The sequence below is a fragment of the Pyrgilauda ruficollis genome, unplaced genomic scaffold (assembly GCF_017590135.1).
Source record: "Pyrgilauda ruficollis isolate IOZ18807 unplaced genomic scaffold, ASM1759013v1 scaffold16, whole genome shotgun sequence".
Lineage (NCBI taxonomy): Eukaryota > Metazoa > Chordata > Aves > Passeriformes > Passeridae > Pyrgilauda > Pyrgilauda ruficollis.
In genome coordinates this window covers 13,510,482-13,531,787 of record NW_024514764.1, presented here as the reverse complement: position 1 = coordinate 13,531,787, position 21,306 = coordinate 13,510,482, and the positions used below count along the sequence as shown (strand labels likewise).

At 49.8% G+C, this 21,306-nt stretch overlaps 2 protein-coding genes across 7 annotated transcripts in view; one reads left to right on the top strand and one right to left on the bottom strand.

Annotated features, from left to right (window-relative positions):
* PPL (periplakin) overlaps nucleotides 1-5,961 on the top strand; it is a 29,472-nt gene extending 23,511 nt beyond the window's left edge. The window contains exon 22 of the mRNA XM_041462103.1: nucleotides 312-5,961. Coding sequence (XP_041318037.1) covers nucleotides 312-2,996 — 2,685 coding nt within the window. The 3' untranslated portion in view covers nucleotides 2,997-5,961. The remainder of the gene's footprint in view (nucleotides 1-311) is intronic.
* UBN1 (ubinuclein 1) overlaps nucleotides 1-21,306 on the bottom strand; it is a 33,455-nt gene that overhangs the window by 2,297 nt on the left and 9,852 nt on the right. The window contains exons 9-18 of one of the 6 annotated variants that reach the window (XM_041462104.1): nucleotides 19,940-20,069; nucleotides 18,932-19,050; nucleotides 18,355-18,477; nucleotides 17,354-17,497; nucleotides 14,579-14,629; nucleotides 13,445-13,487; nucleotides 11,902-13,125; nucleotides 10,259-10,511; nucleotides 9,872-9,961; nucleotides 4,529-6,928 (exon numbers count right to left, since the gene is read on the bottom strand). In XM_041462104.1, coding sequence (XP_041318038.1) covers nucleotides 6,876-6,928; nucleotides 9,872-9,961; nucleotides 10,259-10,511; nucleotides 11,902-13,125; nucleotides 13,445-13,487; nucleotides 14,579-14,629; nucleotides 17,354-17,497; nucleotides 18,355-18,477; nucleotides 18,932-19,050; nucleotides 19,940-20,069 — 2,230 coding nt within the window. In that variant the 3' untranslated portion in view covers nucleotides 4,529-6,875. Of the gene's footprint in view, nucleotides 1-4,528; nucleotides 6,929-9,871; nucleotides 9,962-10,258; nucleotides 10,512-11,901; nucleotides 13,126-13,444; nucleotides 13,488-14,578; nucleotides 14,630-17,353; nucleotides 17,498-18,354; nucleotides 18,478-18,931; nucleotides 19,051-19,939; nucleotides 20,070-21,306 lie in introns of those variants that run through there. The other 5 variants (XM_041462107.1, XM_041462109.1, XM_041462108.1 and 2 more) reach the window with 5 other exon arrangements.

The window sequence follows — 21,306 nt, the reverse complement described above, 5'->3', positions numbered from 1 at the left end:
GCCAGGGGAGCGTCAGGTTAAACATCAGGAGAAATTTCTTCACTGAAAGGGTGGTCAGGCCATAGAAGGGGCTGTCCAGGGAGGTGGTGGATGTGTTCCACTATTCCTGGAGGTCTCCAAGGAACACGTGGATGTAACACTCTGTGCTCTGGGCTGGGTGGCAAGGTGGGAATCAGTCACAGGTTGGACTCAATGATCTTGGAGGTTTTTTCCAACCTAAATGATTCTGTGATTCTGTGATGATAAGCTTCAAAAATGTGATTAAATGGATTTTTTTCACTAATTTTTTTTGATCCTTTTGCCAACAACAGCAGCCAGAGATTCAGGTGACACAAGACTTTGCCCAGACCAAAAAGTCTGTAAGGCCTGTGGAAGAAGTCTGGAAGTTGAAGAAGGAGCTTGAGGATGAGACTCAGCGTCGGCAACAGCTCGAGGCAGAGATTGAAGCCATTCAGAACAACATTGTCCACCTGCAAAATCAGAAACCCCAAGAAACTGTGGTGAAGAAAGAACTGGTGAAGAAGGTGCCTGACCCCCAGCTGGAAGAGAGTTTCCACAGACTGCAGCAAAACCTGGCAGAGGAGCAGCGCAAGAACCAGGCACTCCAGGATGAGCTGGAGGCTCTTAAGATCCGGCTGCGAGTCCTGGAGCACGAGAAGAGGGAAGGAGGGCAGGAGTACATAGTGAAAGAGGTGCTGAGGATTGAACAAGATAAGGCTCAAGCTGCTGAAATCCTGAAGCTCAAAGAGGAACTGGAAGAGCTCAGGAGGCAGGAAGGGACCAGGGAGAGTGAAGTCATCCTCTTACGCCAACAAATTGCTGTGCTGTCCAGCGAGAAGAACAAAGAGCAGGAGAAGGTGACGGAGAAGGAGGTGCTGAAGCTGCAGAATGATCCCCAGCTGGAGATGGAATTCCGGATGTTGCAGGAGACCAAGGAGAGGGAGAGTGCCCTTCGGCAGAAGCATGAGGAAGAGCTCAGCTTCCTCCAGGAAAAGCTCAAGCGTCTGGAGAAGGAACGGGCCATCGCCGAAGGCAAAATCACCGTCAAGGAGGTGCTGAAGGTGGAGAAAGATCTGGCCATTGAGAGGGAGGTGAACGAGCTCCGGCGCCAGTACGAAGATGAGAAGTCCAAGGGCCGTTCCAATGAGCGGGAAAAGGCTGAGCTGCTGAGGAAGATCCAGCTGCTGGAGGAGGAGAACTCCAAGGTGGTTGTTCAGGAGAAAGTGCGTGAGATTGTGCGCCCGGACCCCAAGGCTGAGAATGAAGTTGCCAACCTTCGCTTGGAGCTGGTAGAGCAGGAGAGGAGGTACCGCGGTGGGGACGAACAGCTGAAGAGCTGCCAGAACGAACTGGCTGCTCTCAAGAACAGAGGGCCCCTGGTAGAAGTCAAAGAAGTCATTAAGGAGGTCATTAAGTACAAGAATGATCCAGAAACCGAAAAGGAGCTACAGCGACTCCGGGAGGAAATAATAGAGAGGACCGGAGCTATAGAAAGAGCTGACCTCGAGATCTACCAGCTGAAACAAGAGATACAAGCGTTGAAAGACACCAAACCTCAAGTGCAAATGAAGGAAGTTGTTCAAGAAATCCTCCAGTTTCGGGAAGACCCCAAGACCAGAGAGGAGGTAGAGTCGCTGCGAGTGCAGCTGGCAGACGAACAAATGAAGCACATTGACCTGGAGAGGGAACGACTTCTCCAAGAAGAAAAAGTAAGACTGAAGGAGGAAGAACTTTCCCAGGTGAAGGAGAAGGTGGTCCAACAGGAAGTAGTGAAGTATGAGCAGGATCCTGCCTTGAAAGCTGAGGTGAACTCCTTCTCCCAGAGCATCGAGAGCGAACTGAAGCAGATCGACGGGCTCCGTGAGGAGCTGCGCAAGCTGCAGAGGAGACGCTCCGAGCTGGAGCGGCAGCTCGAGGAGCTGGAGAAGGAGAGACAGGCCCGCAGAGAGGCCGAGCTGGAGGTGCAAAGGCTCAGGATCCGGCTGAACGAGCTGGAAGAACAGGAAAGAGAAACGACAGAACGAGTGACTGTGAAACAGAAAGTGATCCTTCAGCAAGATCCCCAGCAGGAGAAGGAGCACTCCCTCCTCAAGCTGGAGTTAGAAGAAGAGAAGCACCGCAGACAAGTCCTGCAAACCGAGCTAGAAGCCCTGAGAAAGAAGCTCCTTTCTTTGGAGAAGATGGAGGTCAAGGAGAAAGTGGTCTTTTCAGAGAGTGTCCAAGTGGACAAAGGAGACACAGAGTACGAGATTCAAAAGCTGAAGAGCAACCTGGAGGAAGAAAGTAGGCGCAAGAGGGAGCTGGATGCAGATCTCAACCACCTGGAAACCAGGCTGTCCGAGGTGGAATTCAACAACTCCAAGTCATCAAAGGAACTAGACTTGTTAAGGGAGGAAAACCACAAGCTCCACCTCGAGAAACAGAACCTACTGATGGAAACAAGAAGACTGCAGTCAGAGATTGAACTCACCGCAACAGAAGCTCAGGATCTGAGAAACATGACCCACGTGGACAGTGGAATAAACCTGGACTCCAGGTTCCAAGCTTTGGAAAGAGAGTTAGAGGATCTGAAGCAGTTATCCAGAGAAAAAGATGCAGAGATTGAGCAACTCCAGAATCGCCTGAAGACAGTGGCTATCAAGAGGGAGCAACGAGAGAACCACCTGAGGCGCTCCATCGTGGTCATTGACCCCGACACAGGAAAAGAGATGTCTCCAGAGGAAGCTCACGTGTTTGGCCTCATTGAATGGAGCCTGTTTGTCAAACTGAAGAGCCAGGAATGTGACTGGGAGGAGATCTCAATAAAGGGTCCCAACGGGGAATCATCTGTGATCCTCGACAGGAAGTCTGGCAGGGAGTTCTCCATCGAGGATGCCCTGAAGAGCGGGAGGCTCACCACGGCCCAGTATGAAAGTTACCTCAACAAGGAGATGTCCATCCAGGAGCTGGCAGTCTTGGTGTCCGGAAGCAATTACACAGCGCTCGCTCCACTTTAGAAACTTCACTTCAAGAGCAGCCAGTCAGAGCTGCAGCACCTTGCAGACATCCAGATCACTGCAAAGCCTCACCCTCCTTCGCGTCTTCCAAACTGCTACAGCCTCTGCCCCGGCCATGCTACGCAGCCACTCCGCTTGTTGTCACACACTGCAGAAAACACCACCAGTAGTGGAAAACATCTGCCAACCTCCTGAAACCCCTCTTCCTCCCTGCCTATCAGAAAACAAGAGAAAGCCTTAGGACAGTGAAGTGCTTCAAGTCCAAAAGACTCAGTAGAACCTGCAGTTTCCTCAGCTCCTACTCACATAGTCGTGTACGCAGTCGTGTCAGGAGAGAGAAGGACCCTGAAGGTCCAGGTGACTCTGAGGTGACCAGCAGGAGCTGGTTACATCAGCTGCATGTTGATAAGCCAGACAGTCCCACTGTGGACAACTGACTCAATGATGGGCTCGTCCTCTGAGAAAACCAGCTCTGTGGAAACCAAGGTTTCAGCCCAGAATCACCATGTCAAGACTCACCACCACCATTTGTTCACCTCTGTGCCTGTGCTGCTGGGGAAGAATGAAGGTGTACTTTGATGGCACCAGCCATTGATCCAGAAGGAGCATTCACACACTCCAGAGGTCAAGGAAAAGGACATGAAGAGATGGCAGAACCACCAGACACAAGGGGCTGTGCACACCATGCAAGGGAACCCAAGGCAGAGAGCCTCCCACAGGCAGCTCCTTCACTCGTGGTTAAAAGCTGTTAGTGCTGGTGTTTTCCTGGATGGAGTTACATGCAGCTACATGTTTCATTTACTTGTGTAAGGGAATGGGGAATAGAGGGGAATTCTATTTATAGTACAAAATAAAAATGCAGTGGTTCCAATTAGAAGGCGTTTGGTTTTCATTAATTATGGCAGCCTCCTGATCTTTGGCTGTACAAGAAGTTGCCATTTAGGAATTAAAACACCAAGATTATTCATTTTAGCTGTTGGCACTTTTCCAAGGGGAAATTGCTGGAGCAGCACTGAAGCTGGGACTAATGAGCAGCATTAGATGGGAGTGAAGTGCACTAAAGAATGGGACTGACTGCAGAACAGTGGATTACACTGGGATAGTACCTTTCAGAGCCCATTCACTTCCTTTTGCCAAATTTCAGCTAATAGCCAAACCCTGGGGAGCTCTGATGTCCACAAAAGCAGTCATAATCATTCCCTGCTTATCCCTCCTGGCTCTGGGGATTTACACCACTATTTTACCTTTGTGAATGAAGGGATCAGGGAGGATCTCACTGGTCCTGCAGGGTCTGAGCCCCACATGTCCTTTCCAGCAGAGGCCAGCTTCAACCATGAGGAGCACAGAGAATGAAAAGAAACATTCCTACCCCTGCAACAGCTGCAACACAGCTGCCATTCACTCACCACATAGGAGACTTTAAAACAGTCAATAATTCATTACTCACTTGAAACAGAGCATCCAAGCTGCAACAGAAATTCTTGGAAACAAAGTCAGGGAATTAGATGTAAGGAGATTGGGGGAAAAAAGTGTTTTGGAAAGTTTGAAACAATTTATTGAGTTGTTCTGTACAAGATTAACATTTTTCATACCACCCCCACCATCTTCAGCAAGACAGTGCCAACACACATAAAAAAAAATAGAATAGTAAACTGCAGCTCTTACACCCAAAAGGAACTGCCATCCCCAGGTAAGTGCCATGGGAGCCTATCCCTCCCCATTCCATCCTGGAAGCGCTGCCAGTTGCCTCACCAAGGCAGAGGTGCCAACCTGGCTCCCCATCAGCTGCTCTGTGTGGGCCTGCCTTGCTGCTCCACACCACTCACTCATTCATTATAGCACGTAAAGAAAAAATATCCCACAGAATTTCCACCACATAAACGTTTCCCTGAGGCAAGAGGCTTCGCTAAATTCCTAGAGGAGGGCATTCTGCTCCGGCCGCGCACACGGGGGCTGCCCAGCAGAAGCATTCAAGTGAAAGCAGAGAGGGAGGAGAACCAGTACCTCGAGTCACTCACTGAGAGCCCCTATCCTGCCAGGTGTCCCAAGCTTTCAGCTTCCAGGGAAAGGTGAAGGTGCCAAGCACCCCTCAGGATGAGGCCTTCAGCAGGAACCACACGACATCCACTGCTCAGAGTCCACCAAGAAATGCTGTGCTTCGTTTTACCCACACGAGTTCTGTCTTTGGCTCTTCTGCTACAACCTAGTATTTTCTGTAAACAGACTTGAAATCTGAACTGTATCCATTCATTTGGAATACAATCAACTCACTGATCTTGGGCAGTTATGTATCAGCTCAAATTGAAAACAGTCTTTCTCAGATCTGAACAAAAACCAGAGGAAACTACAGCAGACATGTGCTGGTATTCTGGGGTCAGCATCCTTCCCCAAAGCTCAAGGAGGAAGCTACAAGCTTTTCCTTGGAACACCAGTAAATTCTACATGGATCAGCACTACCCCTGCACAACTGGGACGTGGCTGGGGGGGGTTGAGAGAAGACAGACTGGGCAGAGCAGGAAACCAAACCTCAGAAAGTTCAGGTGGAGCCTCAGCCTGCCCTTAGCCTGAAAGGGGGTGCACACGGGGAGTATTTAGCTCTGAAGTTAAAAAAATGAACAAGAAAAGACACCCCCCAACTGTGGATGGTCCCTGTTCCTGCAGTTGTGCTGAGCACATGATCCTGGTGCAGGTACCATTGAGGAGAGCAGTGTTTTTCTCTGGAATTCATTCGAAAGGTCGTGACCTTGGTTCATCTCACTCAATCCCTCTGCCCACCAAACTGATCCTAACTCACAACCCTAGGAAAGAATGGCTTTAGGGGAGGGCCTGGAACCCACCTGCACATACTGGGATGAGAACTGGTGCTCCTGCTGGATTTGGGACTGTGCTCAGTCACCAGGTCACCACTGAAGTCCAGACAGTGCAGCTTTTTTTTTTTTTTTTTTCTGATGTGCAACCATAAAAAGCTCTATTAAATAAACCAGAATACATTTTAAATACAGAATGATTAAAAAAGGGTTGAGGAGCACACAAAATAGGGCTGAAATGTGTGTCACTAGTCCATTCTTGCTCCACCATAAAAGGCACTGGAATTATGTCTTCTGATCCATGTGACATGCTAAGAAGTGTCCCATTCAATCCAATGCATTCGATGGCAATGAGGATAAAACTGAGCAGGAAAAAAGCATCCCTTTGGAGGGAAAAAAAAAATCCAAAAACTCAAAAGAAGTACAATTCTAAAAGTCAATGACTGCATCTAAAAAGGTCTTTAGTCTCTAAAGAGTCTTCCTTCTCCTCCAGAGGGGAACATCAGGTGGTTCCTCAGATTCACCACACAGGAAATGTTAAATCCTCCAATTAAGTGTAGCACAGTTTTATAGTACAATTGGAAAGTTACTCAAATGTCTTAAAGAAAGCACTGGCAGTGCTAGAATTATCCAAGTAAATCCAAAGCAGAAGAAAGAAGCACCTTTCATACCCTCCACAGGGAGACCAAGGAGGTAACTGGACTTGGAGGTACTTGGCAGCTACAGACACAGGTGGGTGGGAATCCACTGCAGGACCACCCGAGCCTCCCTGCGAGTTCCAGCTCCTGCCAGTGCCAGGGAATGCAGGAAGGGCAGCAGCAATAAACAGTGCTACAAAAGGCTCCTCTCATCAGGGCATGGCTCCAGCTGGCCCATGTGGGGGCTCAGCTCTGAAAGCCTCTGAGCAGACGCCCCAATGAATTCCTTGTTGCAGTTCAGTCTCTCCAGTTGTCATAAAAAAAAATAGGAAAAAAAAAAAAAGAAATCAAAAGACACAGCTGGTATCCAAAGTCCATGACCTGTTCCTCTGGGTTTTATCCTATGGGTGCTGGAGCTCCCCTCCTTGCAGGCGTCACAACTTGCGCTGCTGTGCATTGGACCCTTTGCCGTGAAGCTGAGAAGCATCTGAAAGAAAACAAAACAGCTGGGAAGGGGGCTCAGCACCCCCTGAAGGGCAGCTGGGACAGCCAGGCCTCTGCACAGAGGGAAAGACCTACTCTTCCTTCCCAGCACCAAGGAATCAAGAAGAGGATGTGCTTGGAGACATCTCTCTGCTGGGAGCAGCCCAGCCTCTGAGGAAGGGACAAGGGAAGCACTGAGGGTCCCCTGTGGGCTCCCAGCAGAAGCCCCATGGCACAATTCCAGCAGCTAGGAAACTCCTTAGCCTGTGCCCTTCTCTAAATCCACCCTGCCACATCTCCCCCTCCAGGACTCCCAAAATACATGCTGTGGTTGCCTTGCACCTATAGGTGGCTGGAAGTAACCTGTTGTACATTTTTGCTGTTGTAATCACAGAATCACTGAGGTTGGAAAAATCCTCCAAGACCAGGGAGTCCAACCTGACCCATGCCCAGCTTGTCCCCAGCCCAGAGCACTGTATGCCACATCCAGGCCTTCCTTGGACACCTCCAGGGATGGGGACTCCAAACCTCCCTGGACAGCCCCTGCCAATGCCTGACCACCATTTTCATAAAGAAGCTCCTCCTGATATCCAACCTAAACTTCTCCCTGTCTCCTCTTGTCCTCTCACTGGTTTTGTGGGAGGAGAGGCAAGCCCCTCACCTAGAAACTCCTTTCAGGTAGGGCTGTAGGTGCTTTATTATTTTTTTAAATTATTTAATTAGGTGCTTTTTAAATGAAGGCTTTAGGCACCCACTGATAGCAACAGGATCCATAGGAATCTCACCACTGATGGAATAGAACGGAATGGATGAAGAGGACAAGAAAAAATGCACTGAAGAGAGAAAAAGGAAGGAAGTTTAAAGAAGCAAAAGTTTTCCAGGAGCAATCAAAACCACTTCAGACTGTGATGAACAAATAGGAGTACTGAGACGTGCAGCTAAGCAGCAGTGGCACCCAGCAATGCAGCAGCAGCTTCTCCTCCAGGCCAAGAACAGCTCCTTTGCATGCAAGAGCTCAGCTCAGCACATCCCATTTCCACATTCCCCAGCACAAGGAACCTCCACCAGCAACAGAAGCACCAACCACACACAGGCAAGCACTGGATGGTCTTTGCTCAGAGGCTCTTGGATGAACGTGGATATAAAAGCACTTTTAAATAAAAGGCATCAATATTCCCTTGCATTTGCAGCAACCTCCCACACACCTGGCAGTGCTCAGACACAGCAATGCAGCTGTGTGCAGGTGTTGGCACAGCCAAACACAGCTTGTGCCACAAAACACAGGAATTCATTTTAACGTTATGGGAGTCACTTAAATATCTACTGTGTTCTCCTCCAAAACACCAGAACTGGGAATGTTCCAAGAGATGGCAGCACCAGGCTCCATCCTCAATCTTTAAGTGAAAACACCAAGTGAGAAAGCAGGTCCTTGCTGAAGCTGGATCCATGGTCAGTTTTCCTTCACTTATTCCCAGTGGTCTTTTGTCTTCTGGCCCTGCATCCTGCTGAACAGTCCATCAAAAAATTCTTCTGTTATAAGCCCTGTGAACAAAGTGATCACTCTGAATTTCCTCAACTAAAGAGACAAAGAGCTGGTCCTCAGTGACATGGAATATATTCCACAAGCCAGGTGCAATCTCTGATGTCATTCCAGGAAGTGTGATTTACACACAGGAAGGGTCTGTCCCACCAGTGATCACTGCCAGACCTTCTTCAGCTCTACCACACCAGCGTGGCACAACTCACATCACACTTCAGCAAGGGAAACAAACCAAACCAATTCTTTCCATTTTCATGGGTGCACAATGCACTCTTCCTTCTTCACCAAACAAGCACTGTGCTTAGCAGTCAAGGGCCTTTTATTCCATGACTCCTCCAGGCCACATGGTTACCCATGCACACAGCCACAGGACCAGGCTAGCACTCCTAAATCAGACTCACTTAGCCCAGAAAGACCATCCCAACAGGAGCAGGTACTAAGATAATGGCACTGAACTGCACCAAAGTGCTAAAGAACACGCCTAAGAAAGCAGAAGTAGGAGTTATCAGGGGAATACACAGCTCCCTGGAGCAGGTAAGAATGATCTGCTGGCGCTGAATTTCATTTTTCCTTACTTCTCTCCTTTGGAAAACTCTTGTCTTATGCATCACTTCTGCAGGCATCAAACTGGGGCAGGAACAGGCTTGACTGCCAAATTCTCACGTTGTGAGCAGCAAGTGGAGCAATCTGCATTTACACTACAAACTTGTTGTGAAGGAGATGCTGGCAATTAACTCAGTGCACCAACACAAGACAGTCTGGTCTGACACAATTTATGTAGGCCACCAGGAACAAAACTCCCCAGAGCTGCAATATTCATTCCAGGGCAGTCCTAGCAGGCTGTGCACAAACAGGCACAGCTTTCATCCTGGCAGGATAATTCCGAGTATCTCCAGGAATCAACACTTGCTGTAAGCACTGAGGACTCATCATTCCAGAAACCACGGAATCCCAGAATGGTTTGATTGGAAGGGACCTTAAAGCCCATCTCATCCCACCCCATGCCAGGGGTAGGGACACCTTCCACTAGCCCAGGTTGCTCCAAGTCCTGTTCAGCTTGATCTTGGACACTTCCAGGGATCCAGGGACAGCCACAGCTTCTCTGAACACCCTGTGACAGGGCCTCACCACTGTCACAGCCAAGAATTTCTTCCTAACCACGGAATGGTTTGGGTTGGAAGGAACCTTAAAGCCCATCCTGTTCCACCCCCTGCCATGGGCAAGGACACCTTCCACCAGACCAGGTAGCTCCCAGCCCCTCACTCTGTACCTTGGAGAGGCTTTAGTGACAACCACACAGCTGGAAAACATAGACAACCCCTTTGGCTCCAGCCCTGAAGGAAGGATCTGCTGAGATAGAGGGAGACTCACGAGGCAGAAGACAAACACGAGCATCTAACAAGTTACCTGGCAAACTCTGTGGTAAATGAGTGGACAGGGCAGAGTGTGGGAGTGGCGCTGCATGGTGGGGGCTGGAGTGCAAACCAGCCAGAAGACCTAGAGAGAAAAACAAAGAGAGGAGAGGGGAAAAGGAACAAATACACATCCAAGACAGATATGAGCAGAGGAGCTGCAGCAGTTAGCAGAGGTCGGGTTCCAGTTATTGGCACTTCTGGGTGAGCTCTAGGGATGTTCTCCAAATGCAACTGCTGGAGATACAAAAGCGGGGACCACAGCACAAAGCAACAGCCAGAGAGATGGGCTGGTGTGCAATGGGGCAGCCCAGCAGAGCAGCGATGGGCTATGTGACAGCACAGGCACAGGTGACACACAGGTGACCAGCAGGATACTCACTGTGCCCGAGGCCATGGTGGAAAGTTCCCGGAGCAGGTCCCGTAACTATTGCATCCTTGGAAACTCCTGCTTTTGGGGAGGAGTCGGAACTGAAGGAGATGACATGGAGAGGGAAAGAATGAATAGGAGAGATAATACCTAACGGGGTGGAGCTCAGGGCAGCTGGCAGCTTTGGGTTGTTGGACTTGTAGGATGGAGCCAGTACACTTAAGGAGGAAGAGCTTGTTAGCAGCACAGCTCCACTAGTTCCTTTCTGCAAAGCAATGGAAAAGGTCAGTCAGGAGAGTGAGAATCAAGGTACAGCATCATTCAGACTTACAAATCTGCAAAACATAGAATGCTCGAGAATTCCCCCTTGGAAAAGCACCCTCCCAGCCAGGGCCCAAGAGATGCCAACACTTGAGGCCATCTGCACATGGACATTGGCAAGCCAGCTCTTCTGAATGTGGCCGTGCTGGATTTACCTCCACGACTCCCTTGCTCTGGAATTGTGCCTCCATTAGGCAGAGGAAAAGTTTCCACACTGCCTGTGAGCTCCAGGGGTATGCTTCTGACTCACTTTTGGCAGCACACACTGCTGACAACTCCAGGCACCAAGGTCTGACACCCAAGGCACCCCAGGATGTTATTCAGGATGTCTCTCATGGAGACAGGCACCACTGGGGAGTGCTTCCCAGCTCTCTAGCTCAGGAACAGCCAAGCTACATGAGCTGAGCAGTACATGCTTTCCATTTAAACACACTCCTTGTATTTCCCAGCTCTTTCCATGGGGCACAAAGGAAGGCAGGCAGGAGCAGCCAACAACAAATGAATACATTAGGAGCTATTACTTTTTTGCTATAGATAAAAATGAAGCCACTTATACCATTAAGTAATACAATATTGTAATAACAGAAGTTTGTACTGACAACCCAGAAGTCCTTCCTGAAATGTTCTATCCCAAAAAATACTGGGAAAATTTCTCCATGGAAAGGGTTATCAGACACTGGCACAGCTGCCCAGGGAAGGGGTGGAGTCACCATATCTGGGAGGATTTAAAAGCCATGGGGACGTGGCACTGGGGACATGGGCTAAAGGTGGCCTTGGCAGTGCTGGGGGAATGGTTGGACTCAATGACCTTAGAGGGCTTTTCCAACCTGAATGAACCATGGTCTCTATAACCACAGGTTATTTACTCTATGGGCCAGTCATGACAAAAGTGCCAATAATACTAAAATGACTTGGAATAATTTAAAGAAGGCTAAGTTTGTAGATCTAATTAATAATAAATTCATCATTATACTTTTAGTTTATGCAATAAATTTTATCTCTTGTGATAAATTACCTTACTGCACTTTCTCTTAATCCAAACGGGAGCCCTACTGTCCCCATAACTAACAGAGCCAGAGCAGGACCATGACATAGCCTGGGCAAAAATTGCCCTTTGGAAGGCAGCACAGTACTCAGCTTAGTGGTTGTTTAAACTGAAAATGAAAGATGGAATTCTGGACGGCAAGCCCAGGGCAAAGGCCACAACTTTCTAGTCTAAAGCAGCTAAAATAAAATCCAGACAGTCATTCAAGAACTTCAGCAACTGCTTTTGAAGTGCCCCCTTTTTAGGGCAGCTGTGAACGAGGCAGGAGCTCCCAGCGCAGCCCCCTTACCGGCACAGAGGTAGAGGCTGCGGTGCTGCTGACCACAGCTGGCTTTAGGGACGAGGTCAGCAACTTGGCCACCCCCTGGGTGCCCCCGCTGGAATCTCCGTTGGAGCCTCCAGGAGGTGCCACCAGGGTCAGCTTCTGGGCAACGGGAGGTTTCTTCACGGAGGAGCCCGAGGCCGGGCGGCTGGAGGCCGAGCCCGGGGATGGGGCTGCAACGTTGGGGAGCAAAGTCCCAGAGGAGCTGCCCTGGCTGGCAGGAGCTCCAGAGGAGCTGCTGGAAGAAGCCCCGTGCTTGGAGAGGGAGCCAGCGACGAAAGGCGATTTGTAGGATTGTCCTGAAGAGCCGGAGCCACTTGAGTGCTTCCCGGCGTAGCTGAGAGAGGATGAGGACAAGCCTTGGCTCTTGTGGGAGCTGCTGGAGTTTTGGGTGCTGCTTGGGGCTGTGGAGGAATGGAAGCTCTGAGCTTTGGTTGATGACTTGACCTGCTGGAGGAGGGAGCGCTGGGGCAGAGGGGCGGAGGATTTGGGATTCTGCAGTTTGACAAAGGGAGCTGGGGAGGTGAAGGTTTTCTGGAGCTGAGCACCAGGGTGGAACACCTTCACCTGAGAGCCCGGCACTGGCGCCGAGGCTGGGGGCCCGTGGCCTGGCCTCACCAGGCTGTGGTGCTTCTGTTTAGCCTGGTGGGCATCAGGAAGGATTTTGCTGGGGGAGGCTTGGCAGGAATGCTCTTTGTAATTAGAGTTCTCTGTCTTCTTGTCTTGAGAAGACTGGCCCAACGCCAGGGCCTGCTCAGCTAGGAAGTTTAGAGGAGACTGGAGGGAACCAGAGGATGATGTAGGGGAAGGGTTGGGCTTTGGAAATGTCCTCTTCTCCTCTGAGGATGCAAGAGCTGGGATCTTCTCTGGTGGAGCTTTTGGAGCTGCAGGAAGAGTAAAGTCAGGGCTTGCTGCTGCCCTGCTGTTCAGCACAGCCAATTCCTTGGACACTGCTTCCAGGGAGGAGGTGGGGTTGTGAATCAAATCCTCATCCAAGGAGTCATCCTTGAAGGTGGCAGGAGTGGCAGTGCTGCTGGCAGCTTGGGCTGTCCCAAGAGACAATAGCTCCCTGGTTTGGGCACTGATGCCCAGGGTTCCTCCCTGGGCCTCTGAGGACAAGGCCAAGGTGCTGCTCGAGTGCAGGGAAGGGACGGACACCGACAGCTTCTTGTCTGGCTTGCAGGAAGAGTCCTGGAACAACACCACAGGAGAAGGCACAGTCAGAAGAGAGACAGGGTTTACTGCTGAAAAGGGGAGGGAAGGTTCACAATCTGAGAATAAAGGCAGGATACACATATTCTATGCCCGTGAGCCCCCACTTCCCTCCCAACTGCCACTGCTTTAGCTTTAACTTTAGCTGCTGTTCCAGTTGCTTTTTCCAAGCCAAATACTAAGCAGAGCCATTTCACAGTAGCTGATGTCAGATACAAAGCTCAAACCCAGGGTTCAGGGTGGCAGTCACTTGACTTTTGGCACATACCAACCATGAGAACCAGAAAACAGAACTCACCTTCACTTTCACCTTGGTAGGAGCTATAACTTTCTTCTTCGCCCTGTTTGGAGGAAGACAAGAGAAACGTGGCTCAGTGACTGCCCCCAGGGAAGGAGCCAGCTGGGGAGCACACCTGGGCCCTGCTGGTGATGATCCACTGAGTCTTTGCAGGGAACAGAGGCAGCATCTCAGGTTGCTAGGATTCAAAACCACATGACATTTGGTTGCTGCTCTTGGAAGCCCCAACTCCCACCCAGGGAGCGGATCAGGGAGTGGAGCAGAGTCTTGGAATGGCACAGAGCAGTGAAACACCCACACACACATCCTGCACCAGCTGCAGGACCCCACTGCTGCCCTCCTACAGCAACGCCCAGAGAGAAACTGGCACAGAGACTGTTCTGCAGAAGTTACACCCTTCTTTTGTGTTTCCCAGAAGAAGCAAAAGATGCAAAAGCATCTGCCAAACTCCCAGAGAATAGATCTGGTCAGATGCAATCCCTGGTACAAGACATCCCTGAGCTGCTGGGTGGTGTGGCTGAGGGAAGGATGACTCTGCACCCTATCCCACTTCCCCCCACTCACCCAGTGCCAAGAACAGGACTGTCTGCCAAGCTGACACCAGCCTAAATCCATGTCCTCATCTGTTATCAACCACCACCAAGATCCATGAGACCCCTTGGATTAAAGCCCCTGCCCAGCTGGATTCTGATGGCTCTTTGTTTGCCACCCACCAGCCTGCTGCACCCACCTTCACCAGTCTGAGCTCATGGTGACCCTCCTTGAACCAGGCAACAAGAAAGAGGGAATCCAGAATCCAGCAAGGACCAACTGAACAAGCTGCAGTAATCACACTCCACTTGACCTCCCTGAGCCTCCCAGGCCCAGCACAGAGGCCTGATTCCAGGCTGTCAAACCAGAGGCAACCTGGCTTTAAAGTTATTATTTTTGAGCTTGCTGAAGGCTGAAGCACCTGAGGAAAGTGTTGGGAGATGTCACACACAAGCAGCTGCTCTCCCTAGACCTCCCCAAAGGAAGCAGCACTGATCTATGAGGGGGGAGCCAAGCAAGCTCAGGTGCTCCTGTGGGATCCCCCCAGGCCCCAGGGAATGGAGATCACCAGTTTTCACTCCAGAGGAATGCTGTGATACTCACAGGACTGATGTGAGGTGTCCGTGTACACGCCTGCTCTCCTTAAACAGTGTCCTAAGAAGGGAAGAGAGCAATGAGAAGTGATATCCAGCAAGACCCAGTAGAGCAGCTGGGATCACTGGAGACAGAGCTGCACAGTACAGCAGGGACTTGGTGAAACTGAAACCACAGAGAGCAAACAAATATTCAGCCCTTTGCCAGGAAGATCATCCTGAGCTGCCCCACACAGTCCTCTCTGTGCTTGTAGGCATTGGAAAGGTCATTAATGCCTAAGGAAAAAGGCTTTTCCAGCTTAAAAAGCCAACTGGAGAGGCAGGATCATCACACAGGGCCTTCCTGCTGCCAGAGATCATCCAAGAGCTCTTCAGCCTCCAGGGAGAAAGTTCCCTTCCTATGCCTCTCACCCAGCACTGAAGGAGAGAAGGGTCTGTGCTGCCTTTGTGTCCCCAGCCTGGAGCTGAGGTGACTCTGTATATCACAACCCTTTCTGGAAGGACTGGCTGAGCACAGCCAATAGACTGAGCTTCATCCAAAGCTGCACTACTGAGGGTAAAGCAGAGTCTCCCCTAAACACTCTCTGACCCAAACCAGCTGCTATTCAGCTGCCCTCCTACATGTCAGGGGGAGCTACAAACATTCCTTCAGTACTGGCACACTGAATGTGATTCCTGGCTGGTATTAACAGACTTCTGTTATCATTTTTCTCTTAAAAAGCAAGCTTATGTTAACCTAAGAGTCTGGTAGCCATCTCTTAGTGCTCATGGAGGAAACACACTCATGGCAGGGCCTCTCTAACTCATCCACGAAATTGCTGCTCTGTCCACCTTCAAGTTCCTCTTACAGATGAACTTCTGAGACCATGATGACAGTGAATCAAGCTGACTTATCCATAAAATTGTTACAGTTTTCCTAGAGCCACCAATCCCTCCCCATGGCTGTCACTCTACCCTCTGTCTTTAAACCACCAAGTCAGAGAATATCTTGAGTTGGATGGGACCCAGAAAGATCAAGTCCAACTCCAAGTCCCAGCAGGAGAAACCACTGTCCTTGAGCCACTGGAAAGCAACCAAGAAATCCACTTTTACTGAGGTATTACTTACTGTACTTAAATCCACTGGAAGTGCCTCCTACACTGAGTCCTGGGTGAATACCTGAATGCCCAACAACGGTTTCACCATCAAACTTGGAGTTGAAGATTTTAATTTCCATTTATTCCAAGAAAAGTTTTTAAAACTTGGCAAGCTGAGCCCCTCAGGCTGGGTATATCTTCATTATCTAAGCAGGAATGTTCCCCCACCTCCTAATGCCATCTTTCAGCTCCTGCACCACCACACCACAACCATGCTGAGCACTGAGATTCCTGTGCACATGCAACTGCAACAAACAGCCCTGGACTTCTCCAAGTGCATCTCTGATGTGCCACTCATACTTACTGCTCTTAGGAACTGCTAGCCACATCTGCCTTTAACCCCCAACACCCAGAAAGCAAACTCAGCAGAGAAGACAGCACTGCCCAGCTGGTGAAATGCAAAGAGACAGCAGATCATGGAACAGCTTGGGTTGGAAGGAACCTTAAAGATTCCACAAGTAAGACTGCAGAGTTGTCCTTTCTTTGAAAGTACTGAGCAAAATAAAGCAGGCCAGAAGATGATGACAGTCCCAGCAGAGGGACTCTGCCATTTGTGTGGCTCTCTGCCACTGCCAGCTCGAGGGCAGGGATGATGGAGAGTGGGAAAGAGCAGGAAACAGCAGTAGGGTACAGAAACCATACCAGATTCTACTGACTCCAAGAAGCCCCTAAAACGTTTCTACTTTGCCTTCTTTTGGGAATACTCCAGAGAAGACTTCCCAAAGTGTCTGAAAAATGTATCCTTTGTGATTATAAAGGGATCTTTTGTAATACAGAGCCAAGAAGGCAGAGACTGGCCCGTGGGCCTGACCTCAGTGCCAGTTCTACCTGCCAGTGGCACCTGTCTGACATCAGCATGGCACCAAGGCCACTCAGCACTGCCATTCACAGGCATTTGTGAGGTGAAAAGGGACAGGTGGAGGGCAGGGCTGCCATTCACAGGGCCCTTCCCAGGCTGGAAAAAGGGACCAACAAAAACCTTGTGAAGCTCAGTGAAATCCAGCACCAAGTCCTGCAGCTGGGCTGGAACAACCCTGGGCAGCAGCCCTGCAGGAAAGGACCTGGGAGTCCCTGGGGGCAAGGGAAGGGAAACCACTGCTGCAGAGGGGTCCTGCTGAGAGCAAACCATCCCCTGCTCAGCACCTGGGACAACACATCTGGACACAGATCCAGTTTCAGGGTCCCTACAATCCAAGAGAAATGCCAGCAAACTGGAGACATCCCAAGGAACAGGGACACATGACAGCCAAGGAGAGGTGGAGGGAACTGGGTTTGCTCAGCCTGGAAAAAGAGAAGCCCAGTGGCAGTTTTCCACTACCTAAAGAGTGGTGGGGACAGGAACAAGATGGAGCCAGACCTTTCTCAAAGGTGCACAGTAAAAAACAAAAGCAGGGAATATTCAGTTCAGTGCAGCAAGGGGAATTCTTATAGGAAATAAGGAGAAAAGATTTCATGAAGAGTGATCAAGTACCAGAACAGGAGCCCAGAGATGCTGTGGTAATCTCCATCCTTGGGAATTTCCAAAATTCCATATGCCAAAGCCCTGAGCACTCTGATCTAACTCTGAAGCCAGCCATTCCCTGAGCAAGGGTAGGACTAATGACCTTCCCAGGTCCCTTGGGACAAGGAATCCCTTGATTCTTGCTCACCTGGCCTGCATCCAGCCTTTTGGCCAAAGGGGCTTCACCTCTCCTTCTAGGAAGGTCTTCACATAATCCTCTAGAGACTGAGCCTTATTCTTGTCAAGGTCATAACCATCCAATTTAATCTTCACCAAGTGGCAAAGCAGCTCCCTGAGGAACAGGAAGATTTCACATACAGTTATGCAGATTGACCTTTCCCACTTGGAGATCATTCTCTTTATCCAGGCTGGATAAATACACCAAGATACTCCTGGCTCTTGCTAATACAACCCTGCACTGCCTCCTCAGGAAAGGAGAAGGGAAAGGCACAGTCCTTGCTCTGTGTGTGCACACACATGGATGCACCAGGGAGAAAAGTCTTGTTACCCCTTCCCAGTGTAATCTCCTGAAACAGCTGAGGCAGCAAACCAGTGCCAGAGCCACAGGCACCAGTAACAACACAGAACTGAACCTCTCAGCAAGGAGAAGGCAGGAAGCACAGCTGGCTATGTCCTACGTGGATCAGCAGCACAAATTGATTTGTTCCAGAATAAGAAGAAAAAGACAGCAGGATTGATTTTCCTTTTACCCTTTGTCACTCTCCCCTGTTCTCAGCACTCCCTTCTCTGTCAGTCCCCTGAGTGCCAGGGGTAGCAAAACCAAACAGCTTCAACTGCTTCCACAACCAGAACCTGGGCATTCAAGAGTCTGGGCTGCAGGATGTCAGCAATTCAGCTGAATCCCTTCTGTTCCCAAAGATCTGACTCTCTCTTTTGGACTCTGCACAGAAGCTTCTCAGCACTTCTCTCAGGGTTAGCCTGGGCCTGAAATCAGCTTCAGGGTGAGATGCAATAAATGCAGTAATGGCTTCCACAAACACCACCATGTGCCACGAACCTCCGAGCTGACTGTTCCTACAGGTAATCAGCACTGCTTTGCAAACAAAACACAGACACCAAAATGCTTCACTGCCAACTGCAAAGAGTAAGACAGGTTGTGAGTTTGCTTAATATCTGAGTTATTCAAACCTGATTTCATCATTCCACTGGAATTTCTTCCGCGGGCCTGCAACGCGCTTCCCTCCCTTTTCTTCATCCTCATCATCATCAGAACAAACTCGCTGTTCTTTGTCTTTTTCCTCTTCCAGCATCCTAAAATGGAGACAAAAAATGTGGAAGTGATTGTCCTGCAGGTTCCAGGCGAGGATTAAGTATCTCTGAACAGCACTGGACAGAGGTCTCAGTATCAGCAATCTCTGGCTTAGGGTGCAAGCTGAGCTATGGGCTGAAGGTTAAGAAACCTATTTTGTAATAGAGATGATGGGACTAATCCAGCCTGATTGTTCCCAGGCTGCCATGTTCCTAAGGACACGCCTGCACAGCCAAAATCCTTCAGCCAAGCTCTGGTCCCATCAGTGTTGCTGAAGCTGGCATGGCCACAGGCAGCACGAAGAACACACACAGATTAATCAGGCCAATCAATGGCCATCAGCAAATGTAACACACGGAACAAAAGAGATGGCAAACTTCAGGAGAGCGGCCTCCAGGCCACAGGGAGCCTGCTGGGTAAAGCTACAGATGGGGAATGAGCGAACAAGGAGCTTACTTGGCAAACTTGGCCTGAGTATGGGCCTGGCATTCCTCCTGGTACTTGGCCACCTGCTCTGGCATGGCCCTCCCAATGGCTTCCTTCAGCTTCTGCAGAGGCTCCTTCAGGCGGCCCCCCTGCAGCGAGCACAGAACTGTCAGCACAGCGGCCAGGGCTGGCTGATCACTTACACAGACTCCATGTATTTACAGAAGGCTGATCAATAATCCTTAAGAAACCTATACTTTGATACCTTAGTTCACTACAGGTGGAATTGATTAGTTCTTTAATTAAAACACTGTTACCATTAGTTAATTAAGAAGCCACCCTTTGGTAAACAAATCCCCATAACACATTCCAAGGGTTCACAATACCAGGTGCAGCAAGTTAAGATAAGAATTGTTTCTCATTCTTTTCTCTGATCTTCTCACAGCCTTTTCCCAAAACGATGCCAGGGAAAGTTGTCTGTTTCTCTCTGTAGCCAGAGAGCTGCAACTACACAGACACCCCACCAGGGCTGGCTGATCACTTACACAGACTCCATGTATTTACAGAAGGCTGATCAATAATCCTTAAGAAACCTATACTTTGATACCTTAGTTCACTACAGGTGGAATTGATTAGTTCTTTAATTAAAACACTGTTACCATTAGTTAATTAAGAAGCCACCCTTTGGTAAACAAATCCCCATAACACATTCCAAGGGTTCACAATACCAGGTGCAGCAAGTTAAGATAAGAATTGTTTCTCATTCTTTTCTCTGATCTTCTCACAGCCTTTTCCCAAAACGATGCCAGGGAAAGTTGTCTGTTTCTCTCTGTAGCCAGAGAGCTGCTACCACACAGAATACCCCGAAATGTTCCCATGGCTGGGACACCAAAATCCAGCCAGCTGCAACCCCCACCCCAGCCACCGTGCCGGGACAGTGCCCCATGGAGGACACAGCAGTTTGGGGACAACAGCAACAGCCACGCTGTGCCCAGCAGGGCTAGCACCCCCCAGGCCTGTGCTGGCCACCTCCCTCACCTGCTCGTAGAGGTAGAGCCTGCGGGCTCTCTTCAGCAGCGTGTCCTTGCTGCAGGGGAAGAAGGCAGCCAGGTGTGCGTAGACCCCCGAGCGCACCTGGCTGCTGAGCTCCCGCGTCTGCAGCTCGATGCTGGGGACAAACACAGCGTCAGCAGGACTGCAGCCACCCCTGAGCCTTCAGGGCCACCCTGAGGGGACTGGCAGGCAGGGACAGAGGGAAAGGTAAACTGCGTGAAGCTTCTTTGGATTCTAGAATCAACAGATTTTATCCCAAGCTGTGCTTTGAATCTGGTCTGGGAGTAGCTGGAGAAGGAGCAGATGGAAGTCAGCAGTCTCATCTGCTCTGCCTGGCAGCTGCATGCAGGAGGGTCAGGCAATGAAATGAGAAGTGCGCACTGGTTATGTCAGGTGCTGTAGCAGTGGAATTCAGGACAACACAAAATCAAACTTTATCCCTTGGGTTTCAACTTCCAAGTGAGTAGATGAGAGAGATCAGCATGTGCCAAACCCATCTACACAACTAAACAGGAATTAGGAGCCTGGTTTTTTAAGCCATTTTTTGGTGTCAGAAAGTGTAAAAATGCCAAGTGATTCATCATCACCATCATCAAAGTCCAGGTGGGGTCTCACCTGAGGGGACAGAGGGGCAGAATCCCCCCCTTCCCTGCTGGCCATGCTGGGGGAGTTTCAGCCCAGCCCAGGGGGGTTCTGGGTGAACAGAGGGGGGAGCATGTCCAGCCTCTCACCCAGCAACAGCCCAAGTCATTCTCCCAGGGCTGCTCACAGCGAGTTCTTCTCCCAGTCTATATTCTTGTCTGAGGTTGCCCTGATCCAAACTGAGCAGCAAAATTATATAAATCTGTCTAAATCTCCTCTGAATGAGGCTGAAGTGATCAGTTTGACACCAGACAAGGACTGTTTGTGCAGCCAGCACTGGAATGCTGGAAGGTGGTAATCAGCCCTTGAAATAAGAGGGAAAGAGTCCCAAACTCCTCTTGGCAGCTCCCTGCAAGTGCCTGGATAAACCTTAATGAAATTAAAGCCTGGGTGTCAGTATTATTGCACTGATCACAAAACCCTGTGCATTCATCAGCCCTCTCCAGGCTCTGGCAGAAGAATGAAGCCATTATCTGCAGCTGCCTGAGCAACACTGGCACTCTGTAATTTGGGGCCTCAAAGTGTAGAGCAGCAATGGAATTCCTCCATTCCAGTTTTCCCAGAGAACCAGTGGAACACAGCAGCCTTATCCCAGTTATAAACAATTCTACATAGCATGTAAGTTAAGTAGCAAAAACATACCTGACATCTCTCACAGGGAGAGATTTACTGGTTTTGCATCAAGCTAAACTCACAGGTCAAGTGACCAA